At 52.3% G+C, this 13729-nt stretch overlaps 3 protein-coding genes across 3 annotated transcripts; 2 read left to right on the top strand and 1 right to left on the bottom strand.

Moving 5' to 3' along the window:
• Window positions 1-159: 159 nt before the first annotated feature.
• PG997_002190 (glucose-methanol-choline oxidoreductase) lies at window positions 160-1904 on the top strand (the record flags this gene model as incomplete). The annotated part of the gene is made up of 4 exons (XM_066806505.1): window positions 160-378; window positions 464-732; window positions 789-1215; window positions 1257-1904. The coding sequence occupies 4 exons, from the start codon at window positions 160-162 to the stop codon at window positions 1902-1904; spliced, it is 1563 nt and encodes a 520-aa protein (XP_066673801.1).
• A 3975-nt stretch (window positions 1905-5879) lies between these two features.
• On the bottom strand, window positions 5880-7026 carry PG997_002189 (uncharacterized protein; the record flags this gene model as incomplete). The annotated part of the gene is made up of 3 exons (XM_066806504.1): window positions 5880-6685; window positions 6925-6970; window positions 7006-7026. 3 exons carry the CDS (start codon window positions 7024-7026, stop codon window positions 5880-5882), a joined length of 873 nt encoding a protein of 290 aa, XP_066673800.1.
• Window positions 7027-10805: 3779 nt separating this feature from the next.
• On the top strand, window positions 10806-13048 carry PG997_002188 (uncharacterized protein; the record flags this gene model as incomplete). Its single annotated transcript, XM_066806503.1, has 8 exons — window positions 10806-10824; window positions 10878-11275; window positions 11336-11478; window positions 11533-11665; window positions 11745-12239; window positions 12293-12613; window positions 12686-12782; window positions 12831-13048. 8 exons carry the CDS (start codon window positions 10806-10808, stop codon window positions 13046-13048), a joined length of 1824 nt encoding a protein of 607 aa, XP_066673799.1.
• Window positions 13049-13729: the final 681 nt, after the last annotated feature.

The following is a 13729-nucleotide window of genomic DNA, read 5'->3' as shown; positions in this document are numbered from 1 at the left end:
AGCACTTTGATCTACTATTAAAGACAGGGCCTGTTTGCGCCAGATCTCCCTCAACTCTTCCTGCTTCAATGTTGAGTTTCATTGAGAAATCGCCCTCTGATTCTGCCCAAGAACGAGCCGCCTGACAGCTATACAAAGTCGGCTAAGCAAGTAACCAGCATGACGAAATCGCCGCCGTCGTTCGATTACATCGTGGTCGGAGGGGGTACCGCCGGGCTCGCCGTGGCCTCTCGCCTGTCCGAGGACGAGGCCGTTCGGGTCCTCGTGATTGAGGCCGGAGGCGATCACGGCAGCGACCCGCTCGTGTCCACGCCGGGAGCCCTCGTCGGGCAGTTTGGCAATCCGAAATACGACTGGAACTTCCGGTCTGTTCCTCAGGTCAGTCATTTGTCACCTAGGTAATTGGCAGTGTCAGGATAAGGCGGAAGAAGGGACGGTCGAACTAATGGTGTTTTCATGACAGGAAGCTTTGAATGGCCGCTCAGTCAACCAGGCGCGAGGCCGCGGCCTCGGAGGCTGCTCCAGCCTGAACTTCATGATGTGGCTCCATCCCTCCCGGGCCAGCCTGGACGCGTGGGCGAAGCTCGGCAACCCGGGCTGGGCCTATGACGACCTGGCGCCCTACTTCAAGAAAGTCTGCACTATTCACCCGCCCTCGGAGGCGGCCACGGTGATGGCGGCGCTCGGCGCCCCCACGACTTCAGCAGCGATACTGCGGGTGGCGCCGGCCCCGTCCACGTCTCTTTTCCGAGGGGTATTCCGAGCCTTTGAACAAGGCGTGGATGCAGACGTTTGCGAACCTCGGCCACGGAGCTTACCGCGGATCCCCGGACGGGCAAGGCCATCGGCGCGTTCCAGAACCCGGCGAGCATTGACCCGAAGGACCATACGCGGAGCAGCGCTGCAAAGGCGTACTTCGGTCCGCAAGTGCTGCAGAGGCCCAATCTGACCGTCATGACGGACGCCGTGGTGAAGCGTATCATCTTTGAGAAAGACGCTGCCGACTGTTCGCTGCTTGCTAAGGGGGTCGTCGTCCTCCAAAGCAGTGGCGGCGACAAGGAGGACGAGGAAGAAGAGGTCACCATCTCTGTCGAGTCCGAGGTTATCCTGGCGGCCGGCGCTCTGCAGTCGCCGCAGATCCTGGAGCTCTCGGGGATTGGCGACAAAGACTTGCTGGAGAAGCACGGCATCGAGGTCCTCGTCGACAACCCCGGCGTGGGAGAGCGTCTTCAGGACCACGCCATGGTGACCCAGAGCTTCGAGGTCGCCGATGGCGTCCCGTCGGGCGACGTGCTGCGGGACCCCGCGGTCCGGGACGCGCTCGCGGACCTCTACCGCACGACCAACGGGGGCGGGCCCTCGGCCAGAGCAACATCAGCACGGCGTACATGCCGCTGGTGAGCGAGCAAGGAGGCCTCATGTCCGCGGCCGAGAAGAAGGCGCTGTTGGATGCGCACCTCGCTTCAGAAAAGGAAGAGGAAGAGGGGGAAGGGGAGGAGTACCAAGTCCTCCGCTCCTTCATCGAGCCGCAGGACGAGCCGACGGCCCAGTACCTGCTCTTCCCGGGCCAGATCACCACGGACCAGCACCCCGACAGCGCGGCCTCGCTGCTGATCCCGCGCGCGCCCCAGGACTTCGCGACCGTCGTGACGTGCCTGAACCACCCGGCCTCGCGCGGCTCCGTCCACATCGCCTCGCCCGATGTCCGGGTCCGGCCCCGCTTCGACCCAAAGTACATGAGCCACCCGCTCGACCTCGAGGTCCTGGCCCGGCACGTCCAGTTCGTCGAGAAGATCGTCGCGACCGAGCCGCTCCGGTCCTCGTTCAAGGGGGAGGGGGCGGGCGGGCCCGGCTGCCGCCGGGACTGGTGGGCGATACGCTCGAGTCGGCCAAGGAGATCGTAAGGAGGCGGTTGGTCTCCATCTGGCACGTTACTGGGACGTGCGCTATGCTGCCGCGGGAGAGGGGCGGCGTGGTCGATCGGCAGCTGCGTGTATATGGGACGAGGAATTTGCGGGTGGTGGATGCGAGTGTGTTTCCGCTGCAGCCGTTGGGTAATACGCAGTCGGTGGTGTATGCTGTCGCGGAGAGGGCAGCGGATCTCATCAGGGGTGAGTGCTGGGTAGCGTGACGGTGTTAGGTCCCCGCATCCCATTCCCCTCTGTAGGCTACCGCTTCAATCCGCTTTCTGTTTGGCCGGAAGAGCTGCAAGCCCTCGCCAATGATCTCTCAGAGTCTCATGTGTCATACATATAATGCATGATCTACACAAACAGGCGTTCTTGACCGTTATTTCATGTGCCTCCTCTCGTTTGCGAATCAAGCCAGTGAGAATAAATGTCTCATAGACAAGGACACTAGTGTAATTTTAAATGAATGAACGGCACAAAAGAGCGAGTGTCTCAGATGCAGGATGACCATACTTATATCCCTATCTTTAGAACAGTTGGTCGGTGGTCTGTGCGTTAGGCACCATCAACTTCGGAATTCTAGCTACATATGTAGCTACATCTACAATACATCATCTTCTTCCTCCAATTCTGTCACTTTCTGAAAGTAACCGTGCCTGTGTGTTTGTAAGTTCAAACGCGGCATGTCTCAATATCGTTCACAATACGAAGACGAAGAAAAGGCAAGCCCCGGCAATCACATGGCTAGATGGTGACGAAGCTGGGTGCAACTGGAGGCTATCAGCAATTATGGTTTGCCTGGCGTGCGTGCTCTTTTGTCTTGAAACGCCATGCATCGGCTGGCTCGAGAAATCGTTGTAGTTTCTGCCACAGCAATTTCGGCCACTTGCAGTAACAGGGGTAACTACTGTAACATACATGACCCTTCCATAGGTACACTGTGCATGGCACAAGACGAATGTAAATATGTACATAGTTTGATGTTGTCCAACCAGGATTGCGAAAACGACAACATTCAGCCGCATGGCCCGCCTTATACCGCAGGACTTCCTTGCGACTTTGAACTGCAACAGCGCAAACTGAGCAATTGAGCGTCAAGATGGCCCACAGACATAACACGATGCGCGCGACTCCAAACGAATAAAGGTGATATACTGAAAGACAGAAAAGCAGGGCGGCTCTGTCGCTGCAGACTTCAACGTCGTTGCGGCTGTAGTTGGGAGCTGCCCCACCGCTAACGGCAGTGGTCTGGTGGGTCGAGGATCAGGAATTGGCCCGTCCGTACACGTCAAGAATCTTTCTTACCTAGCGACAGCCGACAGCCCGATGAAGTTGCCGATGTCGATACCAAGCGAGGCGGAGATGTCAAGTCACGTCAACCAGCAGCGACCAGGATCAGGTGTGACACAGCGTCGTCGGTCGTGCCATGATCGTTGGTACAGCGGGATCAAGTAACCAATCACGCACGACTGCTGGTGAAAGAGAAGGAAGATAGCTAAAAGAAACTCGAGGACTATCGTCCGTAGTTCAGACTCGGCAGTTATGCCAGATTATGATGGCGCAATGCTCGTTGTATTCATCACATGCTTGGTATCGTGGGCCGCTTGCGGCAGAGTGCATGTAGGGCTGAGCTCGCTAAAGATGGAAGATGGTGATTTATGGCAGTGGCTTTTCGAGGCAAGGGGCCTGGTTTATCGGCCTGGTTCTGTCGCTCCACCGGATGATGGCTCCAATAGGAAAATATGTCGTCTCTCGTCTCCCCTCTTCCTGCTTGCTTCACCGACTGTGCCATAAGTAACTAATAAAGGTATCATAGGCTCTGACTAGTTCGCTTCCATGCAGGAAACTCCGTCGAATATCAGATCGCGAGGCTGATAGCGCATACTCGGGACTGGAATCGCGAGCGTTTGCTTGGGCCGCGGCTCACTGCTTTCTGCCGCCTCGTAGAGAGTTCCACGCCATGCATATACCTTTGCCTGGTTTTAGGTACCTGCCTGTACGTGGTCAAAATGGGACGGAAGATATTCTCGTCAAACCGGTTCTTTGTTAATGTATAGGCGGCGGAGCAGGGCAAGATAGTACCTCGCAGTTTTGACTGTGGCGAGCCGACAGCTTATGCCGCTCATGCATTCTAAGGGTGGCAAAGAGTGAATGCCATCCCGTGGCCTTCATGGATGACGGGATACTACTGGCCTGGGCTATCCTCAGTCGTCGCAATGCTTGATTTGTGTTAACCTTTTCAGCTTGGGGAATACAGTCAATAACATCTGTGACAGGCCACGTCCTCTGGAGGCTCTTGTGGTATTTCGTTAAAGCTCGTTGGATAGGAGTCGAAGTCGGGGACTGGGACTTGGCAATCTAGCTAATTCAACTTGTGCTCATCTCCTATCCTGTTTGCCTATACGACCAAATACAGTGTTGCTGCAGAGGAACTGTAGTGAAGCGACTAGTTGCCCTGTTGGTTCAAACATCCCAACCATTGGTTTGGTTACATCGAGGACATATCATAGCTTGGATATCCCTAGAAGCAATAGACTCTACAGCTTGGGGGCTCTGGCTTCAGTTAGAAGACTGATTTGAACATTGATGGTTCATGGAGACTTCAACTCATCATCGAAAACAGTGCCATCAGGGGTGTAGTGAGGTCTTTGCAAGAGAAACATTGCCAGTCATAGATTAGTCTTGAACAAATGGAGCTTTCGAGGAATTATTGAGACATATACCCTTGTGTTTCCGCAAACATAAACTTCCAAGCGAGTTCACGAAGGAAGGTGGTAGTCGTGATACATGGTGGATAGTGCATATCAGCCTGAGCATACGCGTAAGCGTTCGAGTTCTACTACATATGGTATCGTGGCCGGTCTGGGATAAAGGCCAAATGGCTTATAAATACCTCTACAGAGGCCATGTCCTTAATTTCTCCCCTTTTACGATTATGTTCTGTCCTTCCAATGTCTTGACTCGTTGAGGCTCCAGCCATATACCAGAATAAGTTCTCACTTGGGTCATTGGTATCCTTTACAGCAGTGGTACTCAGTTGCTGTTCTATTCATTAGGAATTCGCCTCTAAGCCCTCCCTGTTTATACCCATGGCATACCGTCCAGAGACAGCATCTGACATATCAAACATTCTAAGCTCTCAGGCGGAGTGTACTGGGCCACTGGCTAAACAAACTGCCGCTCTAACACAGAGATTGGATATGGTAAAAGCCAAGATGGAAAGCAGTGGTGCAAGATGGCCACCTTATCATTCTCCCCGGGCCTACGAAGAGACATTTAAGGAAACAGTACGTACTGCCAGTGTGCTATCGAAATGACCTTTGCTGGCTAACAAGATGTGGGCAGGCACCGCGGAAGAGATACACCTTTCACTGGCAATGCTGCCAATGTGGCCACTCGGGAATGAAGATGACCACAGAGGACTGTGTCGCTTGCGGGGTGACTCGGTGCGCTTACTGCCAAACTCAACGCGTTTTGGTCCGGGGTGCATTGGACACATCCTAGGATGCTTCCTGGGCGGTGGGCAACGTCGGGCCCCTGACTCCAAAAGGGTTCAAGAAGAAATATCGAGATCCAGCAAACTGGGTTGGGGATTATGAGCCGTTGGGATGCAAGGCTGTAGCTCTCTTGTCGCTCCTTACACTCTTTCTATCGTCAGTGGTCCCTCTCTTTCGTTTTTGGAATTGGGGGTGTTGTTTAATATCATTTCAATACATAATGGAATCGTACACGCTGGCCAACATCGTGTTCCAACAGTCTAATACTTCTTTCTAGATTCGTTTGGCGTTGATACCCGGTCAACGCCACGTCTATAATTAGAACAAATGGAAGGATGCCAACTCCGGATCGCTTGTTGAGAATGCGAAAATAACATAGCTTACGGCCACCTACTCGTCGTGGATGCTATCCTAACCGTAATCCCGTTTATCATAGAAAGATAGGGCGCAATCACATACCATTCAGCTATCTCTAGCTAATGGCGCGCATGGTCATCTCCACCACGGCGAAGGTGCCTGCACTCACAGGCATGGCCCTCAGCAGAGTCGGGGCGAGTCCCTTCCAGAACCCGCGCATGCCCTCGGCCCTCCAGGTCTGCCCGAAACAGTCGCGCATAGTCTTATACTTCTGGTCCTTGCCGAAACCGTCCGTCTGCATCTTACTCTTGATGACGTCGAAGGGGTAGCTGCCCAGCCAAAGGGCCTCACCAGCCAGGCCACCGTACCAGGCGACCATGTAGCTGGGAACCTCCTTGCGGTCGATGTTGTTGCGCGCAGCGTGCGCATTCATCATCCACTCGAAGGACATGAACCACATACCGTAGGCCTGGGCCTCGCGCATAAGCGTCACGGCCTCACCGCGGTAAAGGCCGCCGAGCACGCCTTGGTGCGCCGACAGTTTGCGCACGCAGTCGAGGGGGCCCGAGTAGAGGCGGCCCTCGCCGTGCGGCTGGGTCTGCAGCCTGATACGCACATGTTCGATGGGGCCCGAGATGGCTGAATTGGCGAGACCCGCGAACGCGCCCGCCGCATAGTATTGCATGTAGCTCAAATCTTTCTTTCCAGCGGCCTCATTGGCGGTTTCGAAGTAACGCTTCGCGGCGCCAAAGGCACCAAACTGGATCGATACGCATGCGCCAATGCCGATAAGAGGCGTCAGCGTTCCCTTGTAGAAGGCGCGGGGACCTTCGCGCGTGTAGATGGCGGTCGCAGCGTCGAGGGCGGATTTGTATTGGGTGGTGGTTTGCAAGCGAACCTTGACGATATCGAATGGTTGGCCTGAGGAGCGATGGGTTAGCTATGGTTCGCGAATGATGCCATAGCATGGGCAAGAGCCAAGATATTGAGGTGAAACCAGATGTTCCAAGCTCATGGTATTGCGCAAAGCTTTTCGATTGCAGGGAGCTTGCTTCCAAGTGTTGTCGTGCAAAGCGAAGGAGCCCCAAAAGGACAAGCAACACTGAGCATGTAGGGGTTTTTCTCTGTCCGTCAATTGACGCAAAATAGGAATCACTGACCGATGAGCACCTGGGCGACACCTCCTGTAGCTCCAGCGAACAGGTCCTTGGCCGTATCGAGGGAGCCGCCTCTCTCTCCACTTCGGCAGCTGCGTCCGCCATCGTGCCTGCCCCGCACTAACTGATCGTCGGCCGCGGTTGGTCTTAGAAACGATTGGCCGTAGGCTGGATTTCGTAGGTCTCGTTTCTTTGGTTGGCTGTGCGAGTTTGGCAGTTTCGATCGAGGGTAAGGCCAAGGGAGTTCGCTGGAACTTGGGTGGCAGGTGTCGGTCGAGAAAGGTGTGCGCGCTTTCACCGTAATCGTAATCTGGGCGCCGATGTAGGAGAATTATTAATCGGTCCAGCAAGGGCAATCCCAATTGCTTATCAGTGAAATTTCAGTGGAGCTTCTTTAGGTGCACGCAGGGCCCGAAGTCCAATGACGTGATACCTGGAGTCGCTATCTTAGCATGCGCTCCCCACCATCCATCCCTAAGCCAACAACAAACACCACGACTACCTGTAAGCACCTTTACTCGGTGTCAATACCTTCCTTCACATAGGTGGTAAGCTGGCAAGGGTCAATCAATCACCAAAGATAGCACAATTTTGATCCTCTATATCCCATATCAAGAAGGCTTGCCCCATTTGGCAATGCCATGCGTGGTCAACCCGATGCCTATATCTCTGCTGAGGCTGGATCAACCTCGTCGGATTTCAGCCCCTTAAAGATATCACTTGTTTCCCTATCCACAGCCTTCGACTTTGGCTAGCGGCCGCTCAGCGAATGTTGATATCCTCATTCTCTCCGAAAAAGAAAGCCATATTTGCCATGTCAATCTATATGTGCGCTTTTAAATCGATCAGAGAGGTAGAGATTGGCTGTCTCTTCGCTTCTATCCCACACCCAACCATTGAACAAAACACTTTCCCCTGAATTTGTCATTGGCGCATGCTGACTGCACTTCCATGTAACGTTACCATGTGAAGCCAGCCTGCTGCCCAACAAGAAGAATATATAATGCTGATTCTCAATTTTCCGTCTCAGCCTAACTCTGATAGCTGAATCTTCATCCTGGCCAACCCCATCACTGAAATGGCCGGACGGCCTTGTGAGTTCCCAGCAATTCCGGGCGGAGATCTTCGTCGATGATCATGCTCCGCCCAAGACCATCTCACTTCTAACGGTTCATCGCAGACGATACGAAGCAAGTACAATAATGTGTGGTTCAAGCCGAGGTGGTTGTTGCCCCACTGGTCGAGATCTGGCTGACATAGATATTAACTGTTCACCGGTTGCAAAAAGTCTGAAGCGCACTACTCCCAGTTGGCTCCCAACCGGTCTAAGGCCCGAACGAGGGTTGAGAGCCATTGGTGTGCTTCGGTAAACGCTCTTGGCGGACCTCTCGCAGAGCATGTGGTTTGTACAGACAGTCAGGTCTTGTGTCCGTGATACGGAAGTTCTCTTGAATCGGGAGCGTCCGGGTTGAAACTTGAGGTTTGGGGCTCCCAGTAATGCAATCACGACTGATGGGGCCTTGGCTTACCGAGTGATCATTCGGGCCACAGTGGGCAATTGATGTAGCCCCTCGAGATGCCTGGGCGAGCAACACGAAAGGGTGGGTGCGGTGTAAGCCCCCTCGAACAATAGGAGAGAATGCATTTTCTCAGATACGCATTCTTCTCCAATCCACCAGCGAGGGCCATTTGGCCCAGTTGGTTGTTGATGTTCATTACACCAGCATAAAAAATTTTACATGAAGTACACTCGAGGCCATGTTTCTGGTGTGGTATCCTAATACAGTTCGCTCCCTGACATGGCGAGAATCAAGCCCTTTCCCTTTCTTCCCGTCGTCCATCCACTAATATTATTGCGTATTGCCTTTTTATCTCACATTTATCTATATTTCACCATCAGAGAATGATGTAAATGGCTAACACTGTATATGATCGGACATGGATCGGTTTGATTTAGTCAACGTCCAATATCCATCTAGGAAACAGCATCACGAACCGCAGTGATAATCACCAATTTAGCCAAGTAGCCGATACATCTGCGCATCATATAGGTTTACATGCCTAGATTTAGGACTGCCAGCCTCTTCCTTTAGGCGGCGAAACAACTTTGTCACTCGCAGACTGAAAGCGATATGGGTTGGGCTGGGCTGCTGCAAGGTCCTTATACTGGGAATTGCCTGATCGCATGGCCTCCTGGGGATTAGGAGTACATGTCTCGATTCCCCAGCGTCTTTGAAGATCGCAGAGACTCGCATACAACATATCCCGTACGGATGTCGCACACAGCCTTGCATAGAGACAGGCGTTCCGGACAGTTGCCTTGGCCGCCTCAGTTGGGCGCCAACCGATCTGGAAGCACACTTCTGCCTTGGCCTCTCCTGGCGCTATGTCTGAAATTTGGGTGTTCTTGGCCCGCTATCTTCCGGGCACATGGCCATAGTTCCCTGGGCGCTTCCGGGTGTCATGAGTTGACTCTTGCTCTTGCCAAGCATGGGGGATCGTCGAAGGATTCACAGCCGAGAATGAGTTCCGTGGAGACTTATTGGTCAGCACAGCATGCTTACTTAGCCCGTAGTGGGCGGTGTGATAATGTGAGGCTGCGGTCCGTTGAGCTCGTCGACGGAACACTATTGCCCCGTGTGCTTCGTTACACGTGAACACCTTGTTGCATCCCATAAGCAGAAGAATTCCCGCGGCTGGGTTATCAGATCTATGGAAGCCATTTCAATGCGTTCAGAGCCAGCATCTCATATCACGATTGGTTGACCACAATCTAATGGCGATGGATATACCAGCATTCCCCCATCTCACAAGCTGATTCGATTGGTCAGCGACACATAAGATGGCGTGCATGCAGGCGTAAGAGCTCTGGACCCAATTGCTCGGAACGACTGCGCCTGGCATTGCAAAAGCTATGGTTGCCCTTCAACTTGTATGAGCAAATCCCAATGGCCCACCTATATTCGCAACCATCCACTTGGAGACCATCACCTATGGTCAAGCTGCTGCAGATGCATACATAGGCAATGATCATTGGCAATGTTCATCATGTTGTGCGACCAAACGTTAGCCCAACTTTCTGGCGTATTCCTCAGATCATCGACGAGCCTTCTTATAAAAGTACGCCTACCTTTGCCGGACAAACCCGATGACCTGAAGAGATCGCCGGGCAAAGATAGGCATGATACTTCATGGGCTGCTGATTTCATGGCTAGTTCCTTGTAATCCCACACTTTCACGTTGGGCACTGGCATTGATGCCGGAAGTCGAGATGCGGTTTACAACGATAGTCGAATCAACCATTCCCAACGGTTCGCGAGGTCTCACAAGGCTTCATACCGTCCTGGTGATTATCTTTCTCTCAACTAATTTTCAATTGATGACTTCAATACGTATTGGGTCTCGATAAGGCTCGAAGTTGGTCTAGCGCTGCCCTATCACCGCGATACGTTGGAAGGTATCAAGCCAATCCAACATACCAATTGACCTGACACAGCATGCAGTAAGGCAGACCGGCCCGACCCTTCGTCCTCGCATGTGGCTTATAAATGACAGAAAGGTTATCCCAATGCTCTCTGGCGAATAGAGAGCAGTGATAGTCATCACGAAAAGCCCTTTGCACTATCATCTCTCACCCTGAGATCGAATGCGAAGGTGCCACGCGTTTGCTCGGGGAGACAGTCATGGGACAGAGCAGCCTCTTATCGCACCAGTATTGCTCCGTCTGCCTGGAAGGAAGCCGTATTACGCATATTTTGATTCGAGGCCTCTGTAAAGCTTCGTATATGTGGGACATCATTTGCTGAGAAGGCTGGCTATGCTGCGATGGGAGAGTGGGCCATCCTTGGAGGAATCTCCTCGGGCGGTATCTATAAGATCCAGCCATGGTACCATCCATTCCTGGTCTGTTTTCAAGTTTTGATGTATTGAATCTCATAGTTAACCTGAGTTCTCAGGGCCTGCGCGGGGCTTCGGCTCTCAACTTTGCGAGATGCTCAGTATGTCATCGATGCTCGAGCTGGATCTCCACGAGTGGTGTCCAGAATTTGACCAGGTCAAAGACCATTTTCAAGGGGATAACCAGATCTTCATCGAAACGTTAGCGTCCAACATCGACTCGCAAACCGACAGCATCACTTTGTTCACCAATGCCGACGACCCAGATCAGATGCCCAATGAAGAAACCGAAACTATCCTTGGATTCTGTCGCACCGTGAGATCTTCTCATGCGTTTCATGAGACAGCTCATGAAAAGCTTGTAGCTATCGTGCTCGAGTGCGACTCGACGGGAAGATCTCGGAAGTCATGTTCCCCAATGAAAGTCGCCGAGCTGTATGAAACCTTGTCGGCACCTGTAAGATCATACCTTCTCCGCCTTCAATGCAGTTGTCAGGTGTGGTCTAATCTACCCTAGCGTTTTCAATCTACACACCGAATCCCAGCTGAGGCGAATTCCCAGAACACCCCAGAACGCACAACGACGCTCGATGAGGGGGGTAGGGAGGTTAGCAGTGAGGCTATAAGATCCGAAATCCCAGATGCAGAGAGACGTTTAGTGTAAGATTCCATGCAATAGATTGATACGTAGAATCCTCTAACCCACGTTAGCAGATTCATCGTGAATCTGGATGAGTGGGTAGTATGGGCCCTTGCTTCCACCGCATCACCCATGCAAGCCATATCAATCAGATCATTCATATCAAACCACATTGCATTCAAGGCTGATTTGGATGTTAACATACCAGTAAGACCATTTTTCTTTCCTTGCCCTTCATTTTATACCTCAGTCGGATCCGCAACAGGCTAGCTAACATAGTGTTAAGTCTGACGGTCCACGCACTTTCGCCTTGTCATTCCATCTACCCTTCTACGTACTCAGAGACACTTCTAAGGGTGCAAGGTTCCATGATCCCCGAGGACTGAGGAACTCCCAGGATGTCGGGTTCATGCGAGACTCTCTGCAGCCAGAGGTTGGAACCGCTCCAGAGATGGGGACGGCTCCGCCATGTGAATACATATATGAAGTTGGGGTATCCTGCCTTGTAACTGGGCAAAATACTCGCTTCTGGACTGCTTACATGTTCCTTGACGACTACGATGAAGGCGAAGAAGGAGAGATCCTAGAGGAGTACGAAGCCCAAAGGGAAGTCCTCGACGAGTCATGTGTCACCTTAGACCCATTCACTGGAAGACCAATCGCCTGGCCTCTTGTCAAGCCAAGGGAATACTTCCTGAATGTTCTCGAGGTCCGCAGTAGGCAAGCAGGAAGAGAATGGCGATACACCGTGTCTCATCTATTGTCATACTTTGGCGGCACAGTAAGTTCTGTCGCTCCCGGTACTTGTTTTACAAAACCTGACCCCAACTCCAGCGAGACTCATATGTTCAGAGCATCTACGACTATGGAGAGGAAGGGCGGTCCATACGGAAAGCATACTTCGTCTGGATTAACTCGGTGATCAAGCTACTAGCTAAGCTTAGGCGAAGCCTTGGCGAATGCACCAGCGCCTGGACTTCCTTTACTTCACCTGCCGGCGACCTTTGCTACTTCCATGCCCCAAAGAAGCAATGGGACACAGCAAAAACTCACAAGCTTCAACTGGTCAATATCATGAAGAACTTCAAGCAGATGTCCGAGTTACTACGGGAGTTGGAAACAGTTGACGGCGAATTAAAGAGCACCATGAATGAAGTAAGATCCCCGCCACTGACACCTTCCAGTGGAACCGATGTGTAGAAAAGAAGGACTAAATAGCCTTGACAGCTCGGCCATCACCTATCGTACGAGAACAACGAGTCGGCCATCCTCCAGATCGCAACCGCTAAAGACGTCAAGATTCTTACATGGGTGACCTTCGTCAGTAGCCGGTCCGGCCGATTGCACCACACTCTTCGCTAACCATTCACAGCACTCGCTTCCTTTCACGCTCGTGGCAGGTTTCATGAGCACACGAGCAGAGATCCTACCACTACCGGAGACGCCGGCAACGCTCGCCGTTTGCCTGTTCGCGATCGAGGCGTTGATTTGGATCGTGCTAGACCGATTCTTCGAGGGACGATACGTGACGATGACGAAGAACGGTTTGAAAGCACTGTTCGACTGGCTCAAGCGTTTTATACGCTTTAGAGGCGACAGTGAGCAAGTTGTTCATGCGTAAAGCATTTGCGCGGGTGTTCGTTGCTCTTTGTCCCATCTTGAACCTAAATGTAGGTAGGCACCCTCTTCACGATTCGATCCCGAACAAACAAGCCATATCCTCAAAGCTCAGAAACTAATTGTCTCAGCGCACAAGGACTCTCGTAGTGCTACATGTGCTACACCGAGTTGTGCCGCAGGAAACGCAGTCTTCTGTGGTCATCTTTATTGCCGCATGTCCACAACAGCAACATGTCCATCGATATATGTAACGAGGCCTCCTCGAAGGCTACATACGCGTTTAGTCATTGTGCCAGTTACTCGGAGGATGGGTCTTGGGAGTGATGTGCAATGCCGACCTTTCGTTCTAAGGTTAGGGTTAAGTCTCGGTGGTGCGCCATATCAATCTCCTAACACGTGTGCCAACTCCCAATGCGACCCTCCTTGACAGGAATGCTACCAGAGCGATGAGCACGAAGTTATTATGCCAGAAGACATGTAAATAGTGATGTAATTGGACTGTTAGCTGGTATGGAAAGCTGGTAGAGAAAACAACAGTAGTAGCTATGGTGACTTTTCGAATCGTGTTCACTTAGTTGAACTTTACTAGGACGTATTTATAGCAAGATAAAAATCCCTTACATACCTGCCAATCATGGTTGATGGTGACTG

This window comes from Apiospora hydei (assembly GCF_038363865.1).
Source record: "Apiospora hydei strain CBS 114990 chromosome Unknown utg000003l_segment0_segment0, whole genome shotgun sequence".
In the NCBI taxonomy this organism is placed as follows: domain Eukaryota; kingdom Fungi; phylum Ascomycota; class Sordariomycetes; order Amphisphaeriales; family Apiosporaceae; genus Apiospora; species Apiospora hydei.
Note: the sequence above shows the minus strand (reverse complement) of the source record. Positions and strands in the feature narration are given on the sequence as shown.